Source organism: Rutidosis leptorrhynchoides, chromosome 4, assembly GCF_046630445.1.
Source record: "Rutidosis leptorrhynchoides isolate AG116_Rl617_1_P2 chromosome 4, CSIRO_AGI_Rlap_v1, whole genome shotgun sequence".
Taxonomy (NCBI): domain Eukaryota; kingdom Viridiplantae; phylum Streptophyta; class Magnoliopsida; order Asterales; family Asteraceae; genus Rutidosis; species Rutidosis leptorrhynchoides.
In genome coordinates, this window is record NC_092336.1 from 512,225,716 (window position 1) to 512,248,582 (window position 22,867).

The window sequence follows — 22,867 nt, forward strand, 5'->3', positions numbered from 1 at the left end:
TATTTATATAAAATATATATAATTATATATAGTAATATTATTATAAAAGGGGGTTTTTACCGTTTAATGACCGGTTTGTCGATTTTAAATAAAGCGTAAAGATAAATGACGATAATATAAATGATAGAATTTAAATTGCGATAAAGTAAATTGCAGTAATTAAAATGACAATAAATAAAGGTACGATGAAATATGAAATAAAAGTATTATGCTTATTTAAACTTCCGTAATCATGATGTTTGACGTTTTGATTTTAATTTATTTATCTGGGTTAATTGTCCTTTGTCCTGGATTTATTTGATACCTATCTGGTTTTTGTCCATAATAGTCCATCGGTCATAATTATAAAATGCTCGTCAAATTAACCTTATTCCCGAAGTCAAATATTCCAACTAATTAGGGATTCGAACTGTAACAAAGTTTTAATACTTTGTTTAATGATTACACCAGGTTATCGACTGCGTATAATCCAAGGTTTTATTACTTTGTTAATAATTACACCAATTATCCTTGCATGTAATCCACCCCTGTTTTAATGAGATATGAATATTAATTTACCCACTTGAACAGAATGAATAATCAATTACCCAACCCGAATAATTAATTAAATGATCGTAAAAGATGTCGTATAAACGTCACTAAATAGGACATACATAATCATTTTAATAATTATTAGATTAACTAATTTGAAGATAGGTTCGACAGGTTCCAATGAGTTGTCATTCGATTAGACAATACCCCCACCTACTAATAGTCAATAGTCCAATGTTCACAAGTGTCGATCTTTTGTCCAAACCTTAATTATGGTACAAAATCCAATAACCCCATCTTAATATTTAGTCTAACATCACGATTACTTCGGCTCAAATAAGCATAATAATAACTTAGTTACGATACATTAATTTAAAAAGGAAGAACATAGCTTACAGTGATTATTTATCGCGTAGCGTTACACGGACAGAGTTCCAACTTTAAAGCCCATAAAACATTCTTACAATAACCTTATTATTATTAACTTAAATTAAAATTATAATTATAATTATAAATATAAATATAAATACATATAGAGAGATTGATAGAAAAGGGATGCATGAATCGAGCAGAATTCGTTGGCTTTTATAGGCCCACTTTGAACTGTACAGCTCCGCGAGTGCGGAGGTTTTGTGCCTTACAGCTCCGCGAGTGCGGAGCTTCGGATTCCAGCTCACCAAATTGAGTTAAACGTGGGCTGCTGAATTTTATAATATATAATATAATAATATATAATTTTATATAATTATATATATATATATATATATATATATATATATATATATATTATATTCTTGTGCATAGTTGACTTGTAATTTTAGCTCCGTTGAGTTGTACGTTGATGCTCGATTTATGTCTCAGTTCCGAATTTTTGAACGCCTTTTCGTACGCTTAGATATCTTGTACTTTGCGTTTCGCGGCTTGTACTCTTGTCATTTTTAGACGTTTTTTTATCAATAAATTGAACCACTTTGATTGTATCTTGTACATTTGAGCTTTTTGGTCATTTGCGTCTTTAAATCGTCGTTTTCTTCTTTTGTCTTCGCACTTATTTATTTAAACGAATATTACATAAAAATAGAACAATTAAAACTAAAAGCTTTACATTTTGGAAGGATATTGTGCCTAAATATATGTTCATTTGGAGCACTATCAATTAGTATCCAGCAATACATAATTTACATATGCATATATAATACTAAAATCCCATAAGTTACGGAGGAATCTACGAAAGCTGTCAGGCAAAGGTAACAATAACAGATACGTTAAGATATGAATTTATCTATACACTGTCTATGCAATAGAGGCGGTAAGACATGTCTAGACTAAGAATGATAAGCAGGTAATTTCCTAAGGATGATAAGCAGATGATTTCCGACTAGAAATGATAAGCAAAATTTTTGACATGCAGACACGGTCGAAGTCCAGACCCACTAATGCATCTAAACAACTACTAGTTAGACACACTAATGCAAGACCTGGTTCGCTAAGACCACCACTCTGATACCAACTGAAAGGACCCGTCCTAATCCATCAGGACGAATACATTACACTTGGTTACATCGCGAGGTACTTGACCTCTATATGATACATTTTACAAACATTGCATTCGTTTTTAAAAGACAAACTTTCATTACATCGAAAGTTGACGGTATGCATACCATTTCATAATATATTCAACTATAATTGACTTAATAATAATCTTGATGAACTCAACGACTCGAATGCAACGTCTTTTGAAATATGTCATGAATGACTCCAAGTAATATCTCTAAAGTGAGCAAATGCACATCGAAAGATTTCTTTCATACCTGAGAATAAACATGCTTTAAAGTGTCAACCAAAAGGTTGGTGAGTTCATTAGTTTATCATAATCAATCATTTCCATCATTTTAATAGACCACAAGATTTTCAATTTCCATTTCTAATAAATATACGTTCCATGCATAGAGACAAAAATCATTCATATGGTGAACACCTGATAACCGACCTTAACAAGATGCATATAGAATATATCCCCATCATTCCGGGACTCCCTTCGGACATGATAAATTCGAAGTACTAAAGCATCCGGTACTTTGGATGGGGCTTGTTGGGCCCGATAGATCTATCTTTAGGATTCGCGTCAATTAGGGTGTCTGTTCCCTAATTCTTAGATTACCAGACTAAAAAAGGGGCATATTCGGTTTAATAATTCAACCATAGAATGTAGTTTCGATTACTTGTGTCAATTTCGTAAAACAGTTATAAAAGCAGGGCATGTATTCTCAGTCCCAAAAATATATATTGCAAAAGCATTTAAAAAGGGAGCAAATGTGATGACCCGAAAATTTCCGATCAAAATTAAATTTTAATTTTTATATGTTTCCGACACGATAAGCAAAATCTGTAATGTTGAGTCTCGAAAGTTTTAAAATCTATATTCATGCCATCAATTACCCTTCGACTATGCTCAACGATTCACGAACATTTATGTGTATACTGATATGTATATATAATATATACTTATTAATTGAAAACGTTAACAAAGTATTAGATATATAAAAGTATTTGTTTCAATATGTTTATCGAGGGAATTAGAAGATAATATCAAATGATTGATTTATCAGATACATTGAATTATGATTATGAGTCTCTATTACGAGGCCCACATTGATTTGAGAAATCGTTTCTTTTTAACAGTATTCGGAATTAATGGTAAAGTGATTTACAAATGAGAACAAAGTGTCACTCATTGAGAGTTAGACAAAAGTTAGTGGAGAATTGAATTTCATAATACTTGATTGATCTATTTTTCAAACGTACGAAAACGTTTTTTGATATAATAGAACTTGTTATTAAAATGTCTTTGTTCATATAACGTAATTTGGAACTTTGATTGATAGATATATAAATAACTTGAAACGTGTATTTAAAACGTGTTTTTGTATATTAAATATATATTATTTCAAATTAGTTAAGTAAACGATAATAACAATTGTTTATTTGATTCGATCGATATTAAGATATATTATTTAGAAAGTTTAAGGAAATTAAAATAAACGTTAGCGCATAAAGGAATTATATCAAATTAAGTTTAAAAAAAAAAACATAAACATTTTATGATATAATATTTTTCAATTATGTAAACAATCTTAAATTACATTTTTGAAATATATTTAGTATTAAAAAAACTAAATATTATATTATTAAATAAATATTTCAATTATATATAATTTATATTTTAAATGAAGGTATATATATGTATATATATTTATATATTACAAAATGATTAAATATAATATTTAACTAGATATAAAACGTTTTAGATTTAAATATACTTGGTTAAATAACGAGACTTTGATTTATATAAGTAAATGACCAAAATACTCAAAAGATTAAGTTACACCTTGAGTGGGTTAGTTTTTCATTAATTTAAGTCTAATTATTAATAAAGGTACACGTCGCGTAACGTAAAGTGCTACTTTTCTAAGCGTACGAAAATGCGTTCGAGAAACCGGAACCGAGACATTGGTCGTGTGACAACGTACAAGTTTTTGGAACTAATTTTCCAAATTAACTATGCACGTAAATATAATATAATAATTAATTAATTATATAAATTAATAATAATATATATAAATATTATATAAACTGTCGGCAGCCCACGAGAAGAATGAGAGACAGCTGGAAACAGGAGCTCCGCGAGTGCGGAGCTTTGTGCCTATATACCTCCGCGAGTGCGGAGGAAGCTGGGACAGAAATGGATATAAAGCTCGATCGAATTCGCGTTCATTCTTCACAATTCATTTCACATACTCCGTAATCATTATCACTATTATTATATATATATATTATTATTATTATTAATTAGTATTAAGATTATAATTATAAATCTTAATTTTAGTATTATTATTAGTATTATACATAAAATATTACGACGAGGTTCTGCTCGCGTGTTTTCGAAACGGGTTTATGAGCGGGATAGAGCTAAGGAAATTATGGGTTATAGCTATGGAGGTTATGGGTATTGTTCGGGGGTTTTGCTCGTGAGTCAAACTTGTGTTTATCATCTCCGTTGCGTCTACGTACCTTTCCTGCAATATTGAATCTCAATATTGATACGTGAGCGCTCATAACTTAACTTTTACATACTAATAGTGTATCCCTGACTAGTGCTCGAGTATATAGAATTATGCATGTTTGTACTTTTAATATTGCCTTTAGTTAGGTTATGTTGAATCCTGAATTAGTTATATATGCGGTTGAGATAAGGTATAAGATATGCATGTCGTTGGAAAGCTAGCGAAAAATTAAGAACTTTTCCTTTAGATATCGAATGGTTTCGATGAACGGATTTGAAGTTATAGTCAATCGAATTTTTGTATTATTATTAAAAATGATTATTATTATCGTCGTTATTATCGTCGTTCTAGTTTTATCTTATTATTATTATTATTATTATTATTATTATTATTATTATTATTATTATTATTATTATTATTATTATTATTATTATTATTATTATTATTATTATCTTTATCAATAAAAGGATTTATCATTAAAAATTGTTATTTTTATTATTATTACTATCGTTATTATCGTTAAAGTTATAATTAGTATTATTATTATTATTATCTAATTATTATTATTATTATTATTATTATTATTATTATTATTATTATTATTATTATTATTATTATTATTATCATTATTATTATTATTATTATTATTATTATTATTATTATCATTATTATTATTATCATTATTAATATATATAGCATTATTTAAAAATGGTTATTGTTATTGTTATTATTATTATTATATTATCATTAAAATAATTATTAGTATTATGGTTAATAATATCATAGTAATTATCATTATTAGTATTATTGTAATTAAAACTAATATTAGTAACACCTAATTATTTTGATTACTATTATTATCATTATTATGAACACGATATAAAAGACGATTAAAAACTATTAAACGAAACGATTAGAAAATAATGAGTAAGAGTATCATGATGAAATTAAAATATTATAAGATATTGATTTAGATAAAATTATCGTTCTTATTATTTTTATTATTACTATTATTATTAAAAGTATCATTAGTATTAAAATATCATTATTATTATTATCATTTTAAATAGAATTATTATTTTATAAATAATATTAAAAAGTATCATAAATATTAAAGTTATCATAATTAGAATTATCGTTTTATCATAATGTCATCTTAGTAATTATAAATATTGATATTTTTATAATAATAATTATTATTACAAAATAATACAACTTTTACTTACTATTATTATAGATATTATTTTATCAAATAAATATGTGATACAAACATATTTTACTACGTGTAATAAATTACTTTAATAATACCTATCATATTATCTTTATGATATTAAATGAACTCTATAAATTTTATTACTTAATATATATAAAAATATATTTTATTATATAAATTTTAATATAAAATTTTATTTACTAATAAATGAATCATATTATTTACTCTAATAAATCTTTTAAAAATATTTAAAAAAAATATAAAACGACGATATTTAAAATATATTATAATCATGTATAAATTTTAGAAATCATTTTGAGTCAAATTGACTTTTGTTGACTTTTGCATATTAGTCTCGAGCATTAGGATTGTGGTACACTATGACCTGACCTAATTGTTAGACAAATATTGACCAACATATAAATATATACAATTAATTTAGGTTCGTGAATCCGAGGCCAACCTTGCACTTGTTCAATGACGTTATATGTATTTTTACTACGAAATACAATAGGTGAGTTTCATTGGCTCCCTTTTTAAATGCTTTTGCAATATATATTTTTGAGACTGAGAATACATGCGCTGCTTTATAAATGTTTGACGAAATAGACACAAGTACTTAAAACTACATTCTATGACTGGATTATTAAACCGAATATGCCCTTTTTTAGTCTGGTAATCTAAGAATTAGGGAACAGACACCCTAATTGACGCGAATCCTAAAGATAGATCTATTGGGCCCAACAAGCCCCATCCAAAGTACCGGATGCTTTAGTACTTCGAATTTATCATGTCCGAAGGGAGTCCCGGAATGATGGGAATATTCTATATGCATCTTGTTAAGGTCGGTTACCAGGTGTTCACCATATGAATTATTTTTGTCTCTATGCATGGGACGTATATTTATGGGAAATGAAAATGAAAATCTTGTGGTCTATTAAAATGATGGAAATGAATGATTATGATAAACTAATGAACTCACCAACCTTTTGGTTGACACTTTAAAGCATGTTTATTCTCAGGTATCAAAGAAGTCTTCCACTGTGCATTAGCTCATTTTAAGGATATTATTTGGAGTCATTCATGGCATATTTCGCAAGATGTTGCATTCGAGTCGTTGAGTTCATCAAGATTATTATTAAGTCAATTATAGTTGAATGTATTATGAAATGGTATGCATACTGTCAACTTTCGATGTAAAGAAAGTTTGTCTTTTAAAAATGAATGCAATGTCTGTAAAATGTATCATATAGAGGTCAAATACCTAGTGATGTAATCAACTATTGTGAATCATTTATAATGTATATGAACGGGCCCTTTCAGTAAATGAAACTCACAATACCGTATTTTGTAGTAAAAATACATATGACGATACTGAACAATGCAGGGTTGGCCTCGGATTCACGAACCTATATCATTTATATATATATTAAAGCATATAATTGAAATCGAACGAAGTTTTATATTATTAGTGATATACTTGTTATTTATATGTGATATGTATTAAATATGGTTTTATGTAACTAATTTGTTATTTGATAAAATAATATTAATAAAAAGTTTTCTTAGCTTATAATAATACTAATAATAATAGTAGTAATTTTTAATAATAAAACTAATTATAATAATAATAACCACGATAATAATAATATTATTCATGATAATCAAAATAATGATAATAAAAATATTGTTAATAAAAATAATAATGATAGTAAAAATAATGATACTTACAATAATAATAGTAGTTTTTAATAAAATGATAAGTTTAATAATAACGATAAGTTGGCAAGTGGAGTTTTCTAATTTGGAGTTGTCGACCAAATGAATAAAAAATATAATATATGCAGCGAATGGGCGATAGAAAAGAAGTCAGTAGGCAATAAGGATTGATCATAACAAAGGGTGTGGTGGTGTGTACTTGATCGATGGAACAACAACAAGAAACTAGCATATGGTCTCGGTTTGGGTTGGCAATAAAACAGGAAATCAAACCATAATTGGTTCGATGGTGATTGTAAAGGAAGAAGGAACGGGCAGAGGTGGTGGTTGTGGTTGTATGGTGGTGATGCAAGGTGGTTGTTTCAAGGTGTGGTGGTGTGGTAGTGATGGCGTGAAAGTGATCAAAGGTGGTTTGTCCGTGGTGGTGATTAATGTTCAAATAATAAGATCAAGAAAAAGGGTTTCGGATTGTCATTGAGTAACAACAAATCAATTGAGTGATAGTCGATGGTTGGTTCTAGTATTTGATTGCAGCAGACAACGAAAAAGCAACCATACACTAGTTCGTAGAAGGTGATGGTTTAATGAGTTTGAGACAAGGTCATAATGCGAGAAAGAATCAGGTAGATAGATAGTTTAATCGAACAAGAATATAATCTTTTAATCAAACATGGAACCGACACCTTCTTTTTCCAGTTTATCTTCTAGCTAGCTGATCGACCATAAATCACGGAGGGAAAATAGATTTGACACAAAAGATGGTGACATCGAACAGATTATCCGTGTAATAACTGTTTTTATATCTTTACTTGATATTTTAAGTAATAATAAAGGTGGGATTCTTGGATTTTTGATGCATGCATATATATAACAAAGTTAGGTGTATGAACGTGTTTTGTTTGGTGACAAAAGGAAACAGGTGGGGTGATGTTAGGCAAGTGGAGGTCCTATAGATGATTATATATATATATATATATATATATATATATATATATATATATATATATATATATATATATATATATATATATATATATATATATATATATATATATATAGAAAGGTTAACAATACTCTATAATAGATACATGAATCCAGCATTTTAAGTCCCGTGAATATTAGTTGTTTGCATTTAAAAAGTATGAATGAAAAAGTGGTCATGGTGAAAGAGGTGTTGAGTTGATTGTTTTTGCTCCTAAAAAAATAAAATAATAACACTAGTGTTGGTTTGAACAAGAAAAAGACTTGGTTGTTAGTGTGTCGAGTTGTAGGAAGAATCATAGGTTGTGATTAAAGTTGATAGATGGATAGGTATATATAATATTAATCTAGTGTAGAGATCAATCAAACAAAAATATATAACAGTAGGTTGCTTTAATAATTTCCACCTTTTTTGAAAGATGTGGCATTTATTTATTTTAAGTACGTGCGAATTCCTTCTACCGACAATTATAGATGGATAGACTATCGTGCTTCATTTCTAATCAGTGGCAAATAAAAGTTTTCCGAAAAATCCCAAATTTTATAGTAATAATCTTTATTTATTTAAGTCATTATGGTATAAAATTGGTCCTTAATTATTAAATAAAAATTAAATTAATCATTCACTCCCAACCCTAAGTAAAATATAAAAAGTTTTAAAATTTAACTAATAGCTCCTAAATACATTGTTAAATAGCCTATAATTTATATAACTCATTTTCGGATCACCGTTTATTTTAAAATTACATAAGTTCCTTTTTAATTCGTTTACTATCAATCGAATTACAATTGAGCTACCGTCGTTTACTAAATAAATTCAAAACTATATAAATTTATTCAATATACCTTATTTATATATAGATATGTTTTAAATAATAATTATTATAATGTCCTATTTTTACTTTATTCTACATAATTAAATTTTTAATAGCAATACATATAATATTTCAAATTATATTTCCAATTACCATTTATATATACACACACATATCTATTTACAATTAATTATTCATGAATCGTCAGGAATGGTCGAAGGTCAATTGAATATATGAAATAGTTCAAAATTTTTGAGACTCAAGATAACAGACTTTGCTTATCGTGTCGAAATCATATTAAGATCAAGTTTAAATTTGGTTGGAAATTTCCGGGTCGTCACAATATTAGGTTGATTCCACCATTGAAGAATGAGTTTCTAAATTTGTGAAGAGAAATTGCAATGGATTAAAATGTGATCCATCGTTTCGATGTGTGATTTGCAAAGAGGGCAAGGGTAGAGTCAAGGTTGACTCCCCGTTTATCAAGTTCATGTCTTGTAGGAATTTTGCCTTAGATCGCACGCCATATGAAGATATTGATCTTTTGAGGTATACTTTTATTTTGGATTGTTTTGTCGAGTGTTGGCATATTTCCGAGCTTTAGATTATCTATTATACTTGCTAATGATTTTGTTGTGAAAAAACCGGATGGTTCGAGTAGCCATTTCCATGAATTAGGCCGATCGGTCAAAACGTATGTAATGACGATGTTGGTAAGTTCTTGAAGATCTTGTTGGCCACGACCCCTTGGAGGTGTGCTCCAGTTCCATGTTGCAATTGTTGTAGAGTTAATGGATTGGATTCTTTCACTAATTTTGGCTTCTTTGTTTGTGTCGAGCATATATAGTCGTCTAAATAAGTCACATAAACGGTCATTGTAACACCATTTATCGGACCATAAAGATGTATTTTGCCCGTTTTCGATACATTTTGAAATGGATTTTGTGAAATTAGCTCCTACATTATCCGCGATTGCTCCTGCTCTCATTCCATATCGTGCGTCCCGTGATTTTCCTGCAAGAAATATTAGAGTCCAGACCGCTCCCACCCCGTATATACTTGTAATGATTTTTACCCAAAAGCATTGTTTTCATTTTTAAAACGTCACCACCATTTGCATAGTAGTGCAATATTTTTGCTATTGAGAGACCCGACATTTAAACCACCTTTTTCATAAGTGAGGAGAATTTGATCCCATTTAACCCAACTAATCTTGTTATCCGATTCGGTACCAAATATTAAGTATACTGGCAGGGGCGTGAAATAACGAAAAATAATAAAGTGGGATACTACTTAATATAGATTTAATTAAAATTAAACGACCACCAAAGGATATAGATCTTGCTTTCCAATCCGAGAGCCTTTTATCAAAATTTTCAATTGTTGGTTGCCATGATAATGCTCATGTGGATAGGATTCCGATAGGTAGTCCCAAGTATGTAAATGGAAATGAACCCGCACTACATCCAATGGAGATAGCTATGGATTCGACTTCCACCTTAGGAACGCCAATCCCATATACATTGCTTTTCTTGAAGTTAACTTTAAGACCGAAAGTTTGTTCAAAGCATTTGAGTAATTTGGATATGTATTTTGCATATCTTTTATTCCACTCTTCAAAAAAATAGTATCGTCCGCATATTGGAGATGTGAGACGATTACATTATCATGACCGACTTTAATTCCTTTAAATTGACCGTTTGAAATAACGCGATTGGTAAGGATATTTAGGCCTTCGGCCACGATGATAAATAAGAAAAGTGATATTGGATCACCTTGTCTTATTCCTCGACCCGTTATGAATTCTTTGGTGGGTGATCCGTTTATTAAAATGGAGATGGACGAAGATGCGAGACATGCTCGAATGAAGCTAATCCATTTAATTCCGAATATCATGCTACGCATGGCATCAAATAGAAAATTCCATTTGATGCAGGCAAAAGCTTTATCAAAGTCAACTTTAAAAATTAGACCTTTTCTTTTTTTCTCTTAAGTTCGTCGATGAGTTCATTTGCAATTAGGATACTATCAAGTATATTTCTACATTTTAGAAAAGCAGTTTGTTCGATGCCGATGACTTTGTGTATGACTTTTGCTAATCGGTTAGAGAGTACTTTTGTTACAATTTTGTAATAGCTACCGGTAAGCAAATGGGCCGATATTCATTAATGAAAGGACCTGTCCTAATCCATCTGGACGAATACATTACATTTAGTTACATCGCGAGGTATATGACCTCTATATGATACATTTTACAAACATTGCATTCGTTTTTAAAAGACAAACTTTCTTTACATCGAAAGTTGACAGGCATGCATACCATTTCATAATATATCCAAACTATCAATGACTTAATAATAATCTTGTTGAACTCAACGACTCGAATGCAACGCCTTTTGAAATATGTCATGAATGACTCCAAGTAATATCTCTAAAATGAGCGAATGCACAGCGGAAGATTTCTTTCGTACCTGAGAATAAACATGCTTTAAAGTGTCAACCAAAAGGTTGGTGAGTTTATTAGTTTATCATAATTGATCATTGCCATCATTTTAATAGACCACAAAATTTCATTTTTATAAATATCATTACACTCGCAAGTGTATAAAAATCCATTCGTATGATGAACACCTGGTAACCGACATTAACTTAATGCATATAGAATGTCCCCCGCATACTCGCAAGTATGCCATAACGGCAATCACAATCACCTTTTTAAATCAAAGTACTAAAGCATTCCAAATTCCAGAATGGGGTTTGTTAGGCCCATAGATCTATCTTTAGGATTCACGTCAATTAGGGGCCATTTCCCTAATTCTTAAGTTACCAGACTTGAAGGGGCGATATTCGGTATAGTAATCCAACCATACAATGTAGTTTCAAGTACTTGTGTCTATTACGTCAAACATTTATAAAAGCCGTGCATGTATTCTCAGCCCAAAAATATATATTGCAAAAGCATTTAAAAAGGGAGCAAAAGAAACTCACAATTCTGTATTTTGTAGTAAAAATACATATGACGACATTGAACAAGTGTAGGGTTGGCCTCAGATTCACGAACCTATATCATTTATATATATGTTAACACATATAATTGTATTCGAACAAATTTATATATTATTGTTATATTTAATAATTTATAGGTTTTATTAATTTATTAAGTATATTTATTTTATATATACTTTTAAAAATATTGATATTGTTATGTTATATGTATTAAATATATTTTTATATAATTAATATTTATTTGTTATACTATTAATAATAGGAATAGTATTAATAATGATGACACTTATAATAATAATGATAGTACTAATAATAATGTTAATATTGATAATAAAAATTTTAATAATACTAAAATATATAAAAATTTTAAAAATGATAGTAATAATAATATTAATGATAATAATAATAAATTGTATTATTTTTATAATAATAATAATAATAATAATAATAATAATAATAATAATAATAATAATAATAATAATAATAATAATAATATTAAAAATGGTGCTCGTGGTCGTGGTCGTGGCCGCGGCCGCGGCCGCGATGGCGGCGGCGGCGGCGGCGGCAGCAGCAACAGCAGCAGCAGTAGTAGTAGTAGTAGTAGAATACAACCTTTGAAGAAACAACTTAAAAAAAAAAAACGCCACTGCCCGAACTTGAACTCGCGACCTCTCGAATAACGCAAACACGTCCTACCATCTGCTCCGCCTTGTTTTTCTCAATTAATACCATACTTAATTTTTATTTAACCCGATTTATGTATTCATCTTCTTCTTAAGCTACCAAAACATCATCTATATTACATCGTGTATCACTTTTTCTCCTTACTTCCATCGTCTTATACATAAACATCATTATCTTCATCATCGATTATTATCACAAAAGCCATCATCATCATCTAGCATCACAATCATCATTATTATCATAAGATATCATTCTTATCATCATCATCCTACATCATTAATAGCTAGTCTTCCTGTATCATCATCATGTTATTACGAATGATTATACTTATATCAACTTAATCATCACTTCTTCGGTCATCATTATCATTCTAAAACTCACCATATCATCATCTTCATTAACATACGTCACATATCATTTTGTGTTTCACCATGAAATCTTATATGAATTATTCATCATCTTTACTTCATTGTTTCAGTAACGTATATCATCTTTCATGATCATAAACATAATCATAATCAACAGTCATTTTCAACATCATAAACTTACCATCGTTCTTGTCATCGGGGTTCATCAAAAAAAATATCGAGTATGTTGAATGGATCAAATCTTTTGACCGGTAATTTTGTTCCACTTGCATTTAACTTTATTGAATTAATAATTCTCCATGTTACCCACTAACTATTCCACTATCTTAAAGTAAAAAGGTCTTTGGTTTATAAACTGAAAATATATGCGAATGGACAAACAAGCTGCAACATTGGTCGGCCATCATGCAATCTTCAAAAATTAATATTATTCGAAGGAGTTTAAAATAAAAAGTTGGTTTTAATTCTCTCATTCAAGACCCACTGTACACGGTCATATAAAATTTTCAATGACTTGATGGACATATGAAAATAACAACGCAGTAGCAGCAGGTATTATCGTGGGTTTCACTTGGTATCGTTCAAACAGAACCCAGAAATAAGTAGCATGTCACGTTGGCTCAAGTGGTGGTGATTAATTTGTTTTTGATGAAGATGATCATGGTGGAGTTCTTGTAATGAAGATGGTGGATGGTAAGTTTAATAGTGTCGGGTTTTATGAATGTGATTGAGTGGTTGACGGTAAAAAAAAAATATGGGTAGTGGACTGGTTCGGTTTAGAGGAGAAGCATGAAACATACTTGTGAAGGTGGTGATTGAATTGAGGTTCAAAGGTGTTAACAGTGGTGGAAGTAAGGGTTTAAAGAAGGTGGTTATTATGGGTTGAAGGGGTGGCGATTTTTGGTAGGGTGGTGATGAAATGATCATTGAACAACAAGCGAGACAAAGGAGAAGTGGGATTACCTCGTACATAAACAAACTAAACAAGTTCGGTTGTGGTCCTCGATGATAACATCAATATCGTGTTTGTTTTTAGTCGTTGGCAACATGACTCAACATCTTCGTTGGTTGTTGTCTCGGTTAAACTGAAACAGAAACGAGTAGTAAAGTAGTCTAGTAGAAAAATAAAGGGTGTTCATAATGGTTGTAGATGGTGATGGTTTTATTGTGGTGGTTCTCGGTGATCGTACATGGTGATAAAAGAAGATAGAAATGGAAGTAAGGTGGTAGTGGCGGTTGTGGACTTGATCGAATAGCAATAAGAATGGTGATGATATGGGTTTGATAATTCATAAGAAGAAAGAGGGAAATAAAGAGAGAGATGAAAGAACTTGAATGAGTTAATCAATATCCTTGAATAATTCGTTTATTAAATACAGATAGGTGGTCTACAATATTTTCAATCAGAGGGAAAATTAAGAAAAGAAGAAGTGACATCAAACAGATTTTGGAATTTAGAGATTGTCTTAAAGCAGTGAAAGTTTTTGATTCCATTACTTTTAACAGACGGAAACAAAACTGGATACAGTTTGATAGAGAACTCTAACGGATTCATAATATTAATTAAATTTCTATTTATATATAATATTAATAATTATTAAATATAAATATATTAATATTATAATCATTAATAATAACAATAATAATAACAATTTTAAATGATTTTTATTTAAAAAATAATAATAATAATAATAATAATAATAATAATAATAATAATAATCTTATTAATGATACTTAAAATAATATTAGTTATAATGCTATTAATACTAATGATAATTATAATAATAATAATATAATAATTTATATTCATAAAAATTTTATTTATTTTATATCTCATATTAGAATTAATGGTATTATTAATATCAATATTAACGTTAGTAATAATAATGAGAGCAATAATAATAATATTGATATATCATTTACATTTTAATTTGTAATTACAAATAATATATTAACTTTACACTATATTATATAATAATATTTATTAAATATTATATATCACAATATATAATTAATTATTATTAGAATTAATATATAGACTCATAATAATATTTATGTATAATGGTAATTTATTTATTTTATTTATTATTTTACATTTTTAATTCCTAATGTTTAAAATATACTTTATTAATTCAAAATATTATATATATACATATATTTATATTTATATGTACTTATTTATTTACAACTAGTGTTCGTGAATCATCAGGAATAGTCAAGGGTAATTGTTTACTTGAACATAGTTCCAAAACTTTCGAGACTCAACAATACAGACTTTGTTTAACATGTCGGAATCAAATAAAGATTAAGTTTAAATTTGGTCGGAATTTTTCGGGTCGTCACAATTAAAGCCGATGGAATTTGGTTTTTTGGGATAAGTGTGAAGAAGGACGCGTTACAACCCTTTGAAATTTCCGATTCGCTCCAGAACCAATCCATAGCTTTAAGTAGATCTTCTTTAATTAACCACCAGTATTTCTTAAAGAATTTCATATTAAAGTCATCGGGGCCCGGAGCTTTAGAACTTTTGCATTCTTGTAATGCGTCCCAAAATTATTTCTCATTGAATCTTGCTTCGAGTAATGTGTTATCCTTAGGAGTGATGTATTCTAAATGGGGTTCACTATTAAAGGGACATGTTCCTTTTTGCTCGTTGAATTTAAATAGATTATCGAAATGTCTAAGGGCTTCGTTTTTTTATTAAATTTGGTTCCTCGGTCCATGTTCCATTAATTGAGATTCCACGGATGTTATTTTTATTGTTACGTCTTTTAATGTAGTTATGGAAATATTTTGAGTTTTCGTCACCTTCAAGATTCCATTTTATTCGAGATTTTTATTTTAACATCTTGGTTTTTATTTTTTCTTTTTCGATTCTTTTCATTTTTTTTTGACCCACTGTTTACTTTCGGTTTCAGTTAGCAGCCTGCTTTCGGCTATGGATTCCAAAGTAGCCGTTTTATCCAAGTGTTTTTTGATTTGGTCATCAAGATTATCGAGTTGATTACTATGTTTTTTTAGTTCCATCTTAACGTTCTTTAGTTTATTTCTTAAAATACAATCAGGTTAGGTACCGGTCACGGGTATGTTCCAAGCTTTTTGTATGATTTCGTCAGATTCTTTTAAATCAAGCCAAGTGTTGAAAACTCTAATGGGTTTGGGTCCAAAGTCTATGGATGAATTTCTTAGGATTATAGGGCAATGGTCGGAGAGGTCTCTATCTAGTGTCCTGGAGAATATATTTGGCCATATTTTTATGATATGTTCTGAGACAAGGAATCGATCAAGTTTGCTTAGCTTTAGACCGTCAGGACTTATTCGGGTGAATATTTTTAACTTCCAAGAGGTATATCAATTAGTCCCGAGTTATTAATAAAATGGTTGAAATTATCGGCCCAAGTTTGTTTAAAAATAGTGTTAAATCTTTCCGATTTGTTTCTTACTTAATTAAAATCTCCACAAACAATACAAGGAGTGTTTGTAGAGGAGACTAGTGATGTAAGCTCATTCCATAAGCGGGACTTCTTTTCGGTAGTGTGTAGACCATAAACGTTAACGATAATGATTTTAGAATTGTAACCCACCCAAGTCCCCTTAATGGCAATAAAAAATTCTCCTTCGATGGCCAGGTCGAATGTAAACCCGTTAGTATCCCAAATTAACAAAGTGCCACCCGAAAATCCCAAAGCGTTTTTTTCGATAAATTCAAAGTCATTATTTCCCCAAAAAGACTCGATTAATTGATCCTGAGTATCACCAGTTTTTGTTTCTTGGAGTGCTAGAATGGTTGGTTTTTCGTTATTACAAATTCTTTTAAGCCATTCGGATTTACCCTCCCGGCCAATTCCACGAATATTAAGAGAGATTGTACACATTTTAAAAACTTACAGTGACGAAAAAGGGATGTGGAAGCTACTGATCTTGTTTCCACCGGATGCCTATGCTTCGTCCAACATCTTTTGTTGCCATTGAGCAATATTAATCCCATCGTTGTAGATGAATAGATAAGTGAGAAGTTATACGTTATTAATTATTGGTATTTATTTATACTAATAAGTTCAAACTGTTTCTAATTTGGATTTACATATTATTGGCCTAGACTCTACATATCTTGTTCCTCTTCAGGTTTTTGCTACCGTGGAACGTTAATTGGTCTTCATCCTTATGGAGTTATGGTGGTGCTTCGTTTTACCCTTCATGTCTTCCTGGTTAACTAGGTACCTTATAATACTGAATTTAGAATAGCTTGTGTACCATAGTCACTAGCTAGTTGGTAAAACAAAGGTGAAATGAAAGAAATGTGAGTGTGTATGCAGGTGAGTATATGGGTCTAACAGAATTACAGAAGACAGGCTCAACGGAGTAGAAATGATTGGGTGAAAGAAATATGAGTATATGGGTTGAGGCCCCAAAACGTTAAAATTAGACAGACGTTATGGTGTTGGACCCCCTATGAAACTTCTGCAAACCATAGTGACCCTCCAAGGTGAAAAAATTCTTTTGGACTCTACTTGTTGTATCGAACAAACCACAGGGACCCCCCATGCAATTTTGTCTTAAATCATCGTTTAGATTTGTTATCATGGGTGGGTAATATGATCAATTCTTGACAAAATTAATGTTAGAAATCTAATAAATGATGGTCCTTGTGTCATAGAAACTAATCTGACAAAATACAGTGATGTTTTATCTTCAGAATAACAGTGTTCTCGCAGGGTGAAATCTATATGATTTTTTTTGCTTCAAATGCTTTTCAGAACTAAAAGTTCACCCAAGTTCATGTAAATGACGAATTACTTCTATCTTTTAAAAGGTTGGCAACAATCAATAAGTGTTTCGGTTAAGATACCCTTGAGGAAACCACTGAAACACTTGGTAATAGAACCTTTTACACTTGAAGTTTTAATATTTCATGATTTTTATAAAAGTTTTAGTAAACATCATGAATATGACAATCCCAAAGAATGTGAAGATTTTTTTTTTTTTTTTTTTTTTTTTTTTTTTTTTGAACGGCTAGATATCAAATGCTCTCATTTGTCGCCCACACGCGCGTTAGGAGGAAACTTTTCTCACACCATCCCCACATTCGGTACTCGGTGTGCTTTGAATTAAACCGAGTGGCTTAGGGTACTCGGGCAATGCCTCGGTGGTCCAAAGAATGTGAAGATTAAATGGTAAAGATGAAGCGATCGATCATCTTTTTACTTGCAAGACATTTTTATAAGAAACGAAAGCCAATTAAAAATGCATCTTTTTACCGTCACGTAAGCCCAGCTTCCCATCTCTATGCGTTTCACAGGGCTCTAGACTCCAGGATGTTAAAAATCGGTTGTTTAACTGTTAGTAGTAATGGATGGCATTTTTATAACCTATCCTTTTATTGTTGAGTTTTCCAAACTATCAGGGTTGATGAATATGAGAATTATCGTCCCGGTCGTAGCCCAATGCTTGGTTATGTTTTATTTATAATAACAGGTCAAGTTGGATAAGAAAACTGGCTTCTTTATTTTCCACTTAATAATTTGTTTCTGTACAGCTTTTAATTCAGTAAGTAAAATTAATGTTTCTTTGTCACTAAACCTATCACTTAATCTGAAAATTGGTCTTTTTTAAGAGACATAGAAATCAGACACTCCTCATTAAGAGGCAAAAAAAAAATAAAATAAAAATAAAATAAAAAAAGAGTAAAACACTATTGACAGAAGAACGTACACGAAAGTCCCCATAAGTAATTTAAATTGATACTTCCAAAGTCATTATATTCAAAATTATTGTTATTCAAATGATACAACTTCCCCATCATAACTCTCCTAAAATTTATAAAAATAAACCATGAACAAAAAGCGTTTGGCTCAACCAACTTTCCTACCCAGCAAACATAAAGGCAAAATTCTAAGACAACTCAATAATATAAATTATGAATAAGTTCAAGAGAAAACAGAATTAGAAATCACGACACCGTATGAGTTGTGAGATTGATCATTTGGTGCACATTTCTCTAATCACGCCGGAAGATAAGATTCGAGCAGCATCCTTGATGGATGTGGCGACTGGATCTCAACTTGGAGATACATAAACTTCCATTGCTTGTCCTCTATGTCTTTGAACATCTCTGCAAAAACCTTGCCAGCTCCATGTGGCCCTCGGATATAAAAATTAACCTACATATATCAAACACCGGTAAGTAAATAATAAAGCACACATTCTGAACCGAGTAATAATACTTCTAAACATAGCTTTCTAAAGTGCCCCATGTCTGTCAAGTAACTGTATTTAAAAAATCTTAATTGACGATTTAGATAGCATATGAATTTCATAAATTATATTGAACTTCAACAGAGTTGAAAATAGTAACCTCAACATGCTCAACACCTTCATCATCCTTCCAGACTCTATTAGGAATCCGCTGGCGAGCTGCTCGGTTTCTGGTTTCCTGACCATATCCAGTTATAGGTGACCCAATTCTGACCCTAACCTGGTAGGTATCCAAAAAGAAAGTATAGATTGTTTAAGGCTTCAACACCTTTTTAAAAAAAAAAGTTCTAATTTTTTCATTTGTAAACAAAAAAACTAGAGCTCAGACAAAGAAGAAACCTGACTATCATTTTGAATCCTGCTTAGAGCCTTGTTAAAAACCTTGTACCTAGAGAAGAGCACAATTATCTCTATAAATATACAGTTGAAATCGAAACTAAAGACTATAATTGCAAAACTATTATATTAATGCAAGTCTTACTCTTTTGGTTCAAATATAAGTTCTTTAAAAACACCATATCCTGCTGCAGCAGCAATTCCAAGCCCTGCCAGAATAACAACACTATAGGAAGCTCCTTCTGTAAACGTCATCGGCTTCTCTGGTATATTGTAAGTGGGTGCATCAAACGGATCTTCAACCTTTGTTACATCTTTCCTAGCCTATACAGAAGGATGAAAATAAGATACAAAATTTAAAATTATATAGCAATCACCAGTTAATTGTCATATATAGAAACATATAATACATGTTTAGGGTGCGTTTGATAAAACTGAATGATTTAGCGTTGAATGATTCATAATCTGAATGATTCCAAGGTTCTAAATAAACTTGGTTCTGAATGACAATAAGCTGTTTGATGATCATTTTAAATAAACGATATGAGTGGGATCAAATTATCTTATTTACATTTTACATGAATACACATTTCAACATACTTGTTTGATAAGCATTATGAATATGATTTAGGTAGGATATTATGGAAAATTTAGGTGCTTAATGGTTAAGAGAGTGTTTCAGTTCTGAATGGCACTGAATACTAAACCGTTCAGCATCATATGTCATTCAGAGGTCAAAACCAAATGCCGAACCATTCAATTAAGAGTTAAACAAACACACCCTTAATGAAAATGTAAAATGCACTCTTAAAACTACAGCCGAAAGGAAACACGTATACATAAAGTCGTGGCATACAAAAAAGCATCTATCCTACTCTGAGTTCTCTACTTCTAAAATAAGTTTTCAATTTCCTTTTACTTCTAATTACTAATTACTATAAATAGCCTAATGGTTGAGGTCCTATCAACACAAGAGGTCTCATATTCAAACCTAACTACATGCATATTTGCGGGTGAATTTTGAGATGGCAAGGGAAAGAGTGAGAAATGGTAATGGATAACCCATTTAGGCTAGGTATATCCGAGTTAGGGGAAACCTTATCCATTTACCCGTTTATATAAATATCAATCATATATTTTTATCAACATTCTAAAGTGTCAGACTGAATTAGTATAGGAGGTAAAACTACAATGCAATATACGATGTCAAAACAAAGTACAACGTACTCTAGTAAGTAGCTAACACTAATTTATCCCAAGTAGCAAATAGAACCAAGATAATCCTACAATGCACTATACCATGTTAAAGGTGTAAACTCATTCTGTTCATACTAATACAAGAATTTAATTGAACAAAAAATATTAAAAAAAAAAAAAAAAAAAAAAAAATTCAACCTCCGAGGCATTCTCACTTGTTGATCGTGAAGCTTTCGACGCAAATGATCTTGATTCAGGAACCCTTGAAACTTGAAATCTTGACCGTAGAGAGACTAAAGAGCTGAAATTTCCTATATAAATTACCTTATTAATAACAATCATGATCTATTATTATAAATGCATAAACTTGCTGATATACATACCGGTTTCTTTTCTGTTAATAACCGCCACATCGGTTGTGAACCGCCGTACGGCGGTGACTGGCGCCGGTAGCGGTGTTCGGTATAATTGAACGGGTGTTGAGGAGCTAAACAGAGCGCGTAATCTGTATAAAGAACGTGATGAAGATCGAATCATGATGTTGATTTCAGTTGAAGAAAGCAAGATTAATTGATTGATAAACCCTAATTTGGTATTTGGGGGTTGGGTGTTTTGGTGAAGTTTAAAGACACGGTGTAGCGTAGCTGGGCGGTCCGGAACCGAGTGTAATTCAAGGGTTTTTTTTTTTTTTTTTTTTGCCTTTCTTTGTTAAGTATAGATAATTTTTTTCTTTTTCAATAAGTAACCTAACATAATAACTCAAATAACCCTAACGGTGTCATGAAGGTAAATAATGTACTTTTTGAGTGTTTGTCATAAAGTGAAAGTAATAAATGATAGTGGTAAGTTTTAGTGTTAAATTTTATTTGATTGAAAGTAAGAAGAAAAAAATTAAAAATAGATATAACATGTGTTAAATTATGGATGGTTGAAATTTAATAAAACACCATAAAAATTTCATCAGTCTCGTGACTAACGCCCATCCGATGACAAGTCTTATGTCCTATCAGGGGCGTCAGAGGGCGTCAAATCCTTCCATGTCGTCTAACACCACAAATTTGACGCTTCTTCATTTTAGTTCTAATAAGTTCATGTAACTTATAAAAAGGAAATTAATATTTCCACATCAAAATCTATCGTTATCTTATTGTATTGTGCAAGTACATAAAACATATTTAAGATAATTTTATTATCACGTCAAATTTGATGGTGAAAATATTATCATTCTTATAAAAATTGTCTTATTGAATTATTTTTATTTGATGATAATTTTTATTTATATTCCATTTCAGATTATAATTTATTAAGGTAAAGTATTTTTAAATTGCTTTTGAGTACTAAAAAACGGTAGAACTGATTTGTTGGCGGCTCCAATTTCACAGTCAAACATGTGAGAAAATGGCGTAATGCATGCTTTAACTACTAGGGTGTACATGTAAGAGGAAGCAAATCTGAAGACATAATGAATTCTACCATACTCGAATAGTCGAATGTAACATTTAGTCTAATATTTAACCATTATACAACTCAAATAAAATATTTATTCAAAGTCAATTAAAAAGTATTCAAAAACAATAATTCTGAAAAATGATGGAGTATAATGATATAATGAATCAAATTTGGTATTCTATATGTCCCAAACTAAAAATTCATTAATTTTATTGGTAAAATAGATATTTTTTGAGGTTTTATAATATA

The 22,867-nt window shown here is 30.2% G+C and overlaps 1 protein-coding gene across 1 annotated transcript; it reads right to left on the reverse strand.

Moving 5' to 3' along the window:
- Positions 1-19,110: 19,110 nt before the first annotated feature.
- LOC139844846 (probable mitochondrial import inner membrane translocase subunit TIM21) lies at positions 19,111-21,838 on the reverse strand. Its single transcript, XM_071835068.1, has 6 exons — positions 21,553-21,838; positions 21,368-21,480; positions 20,118-20,296; positions 19,976-20,024; positions 19,737-19,856; positions 19,111-19,542 (listed from the first exon to the last, which is right to left on the reverse strand). Exons 1-6 carry the CDS (start codon positions 21,704-21,706, stop codon positions 19,384-19,386), a joined length of 774 nt encoding a protein of 257 aa, XP_071691169.1. The 5' UTR covers positions 21,707-21,838; the 3' UTR covers positions 19,111-19,383.
- Positions 21,839-22,867: the final 1,029 nt, after the last annotated feature.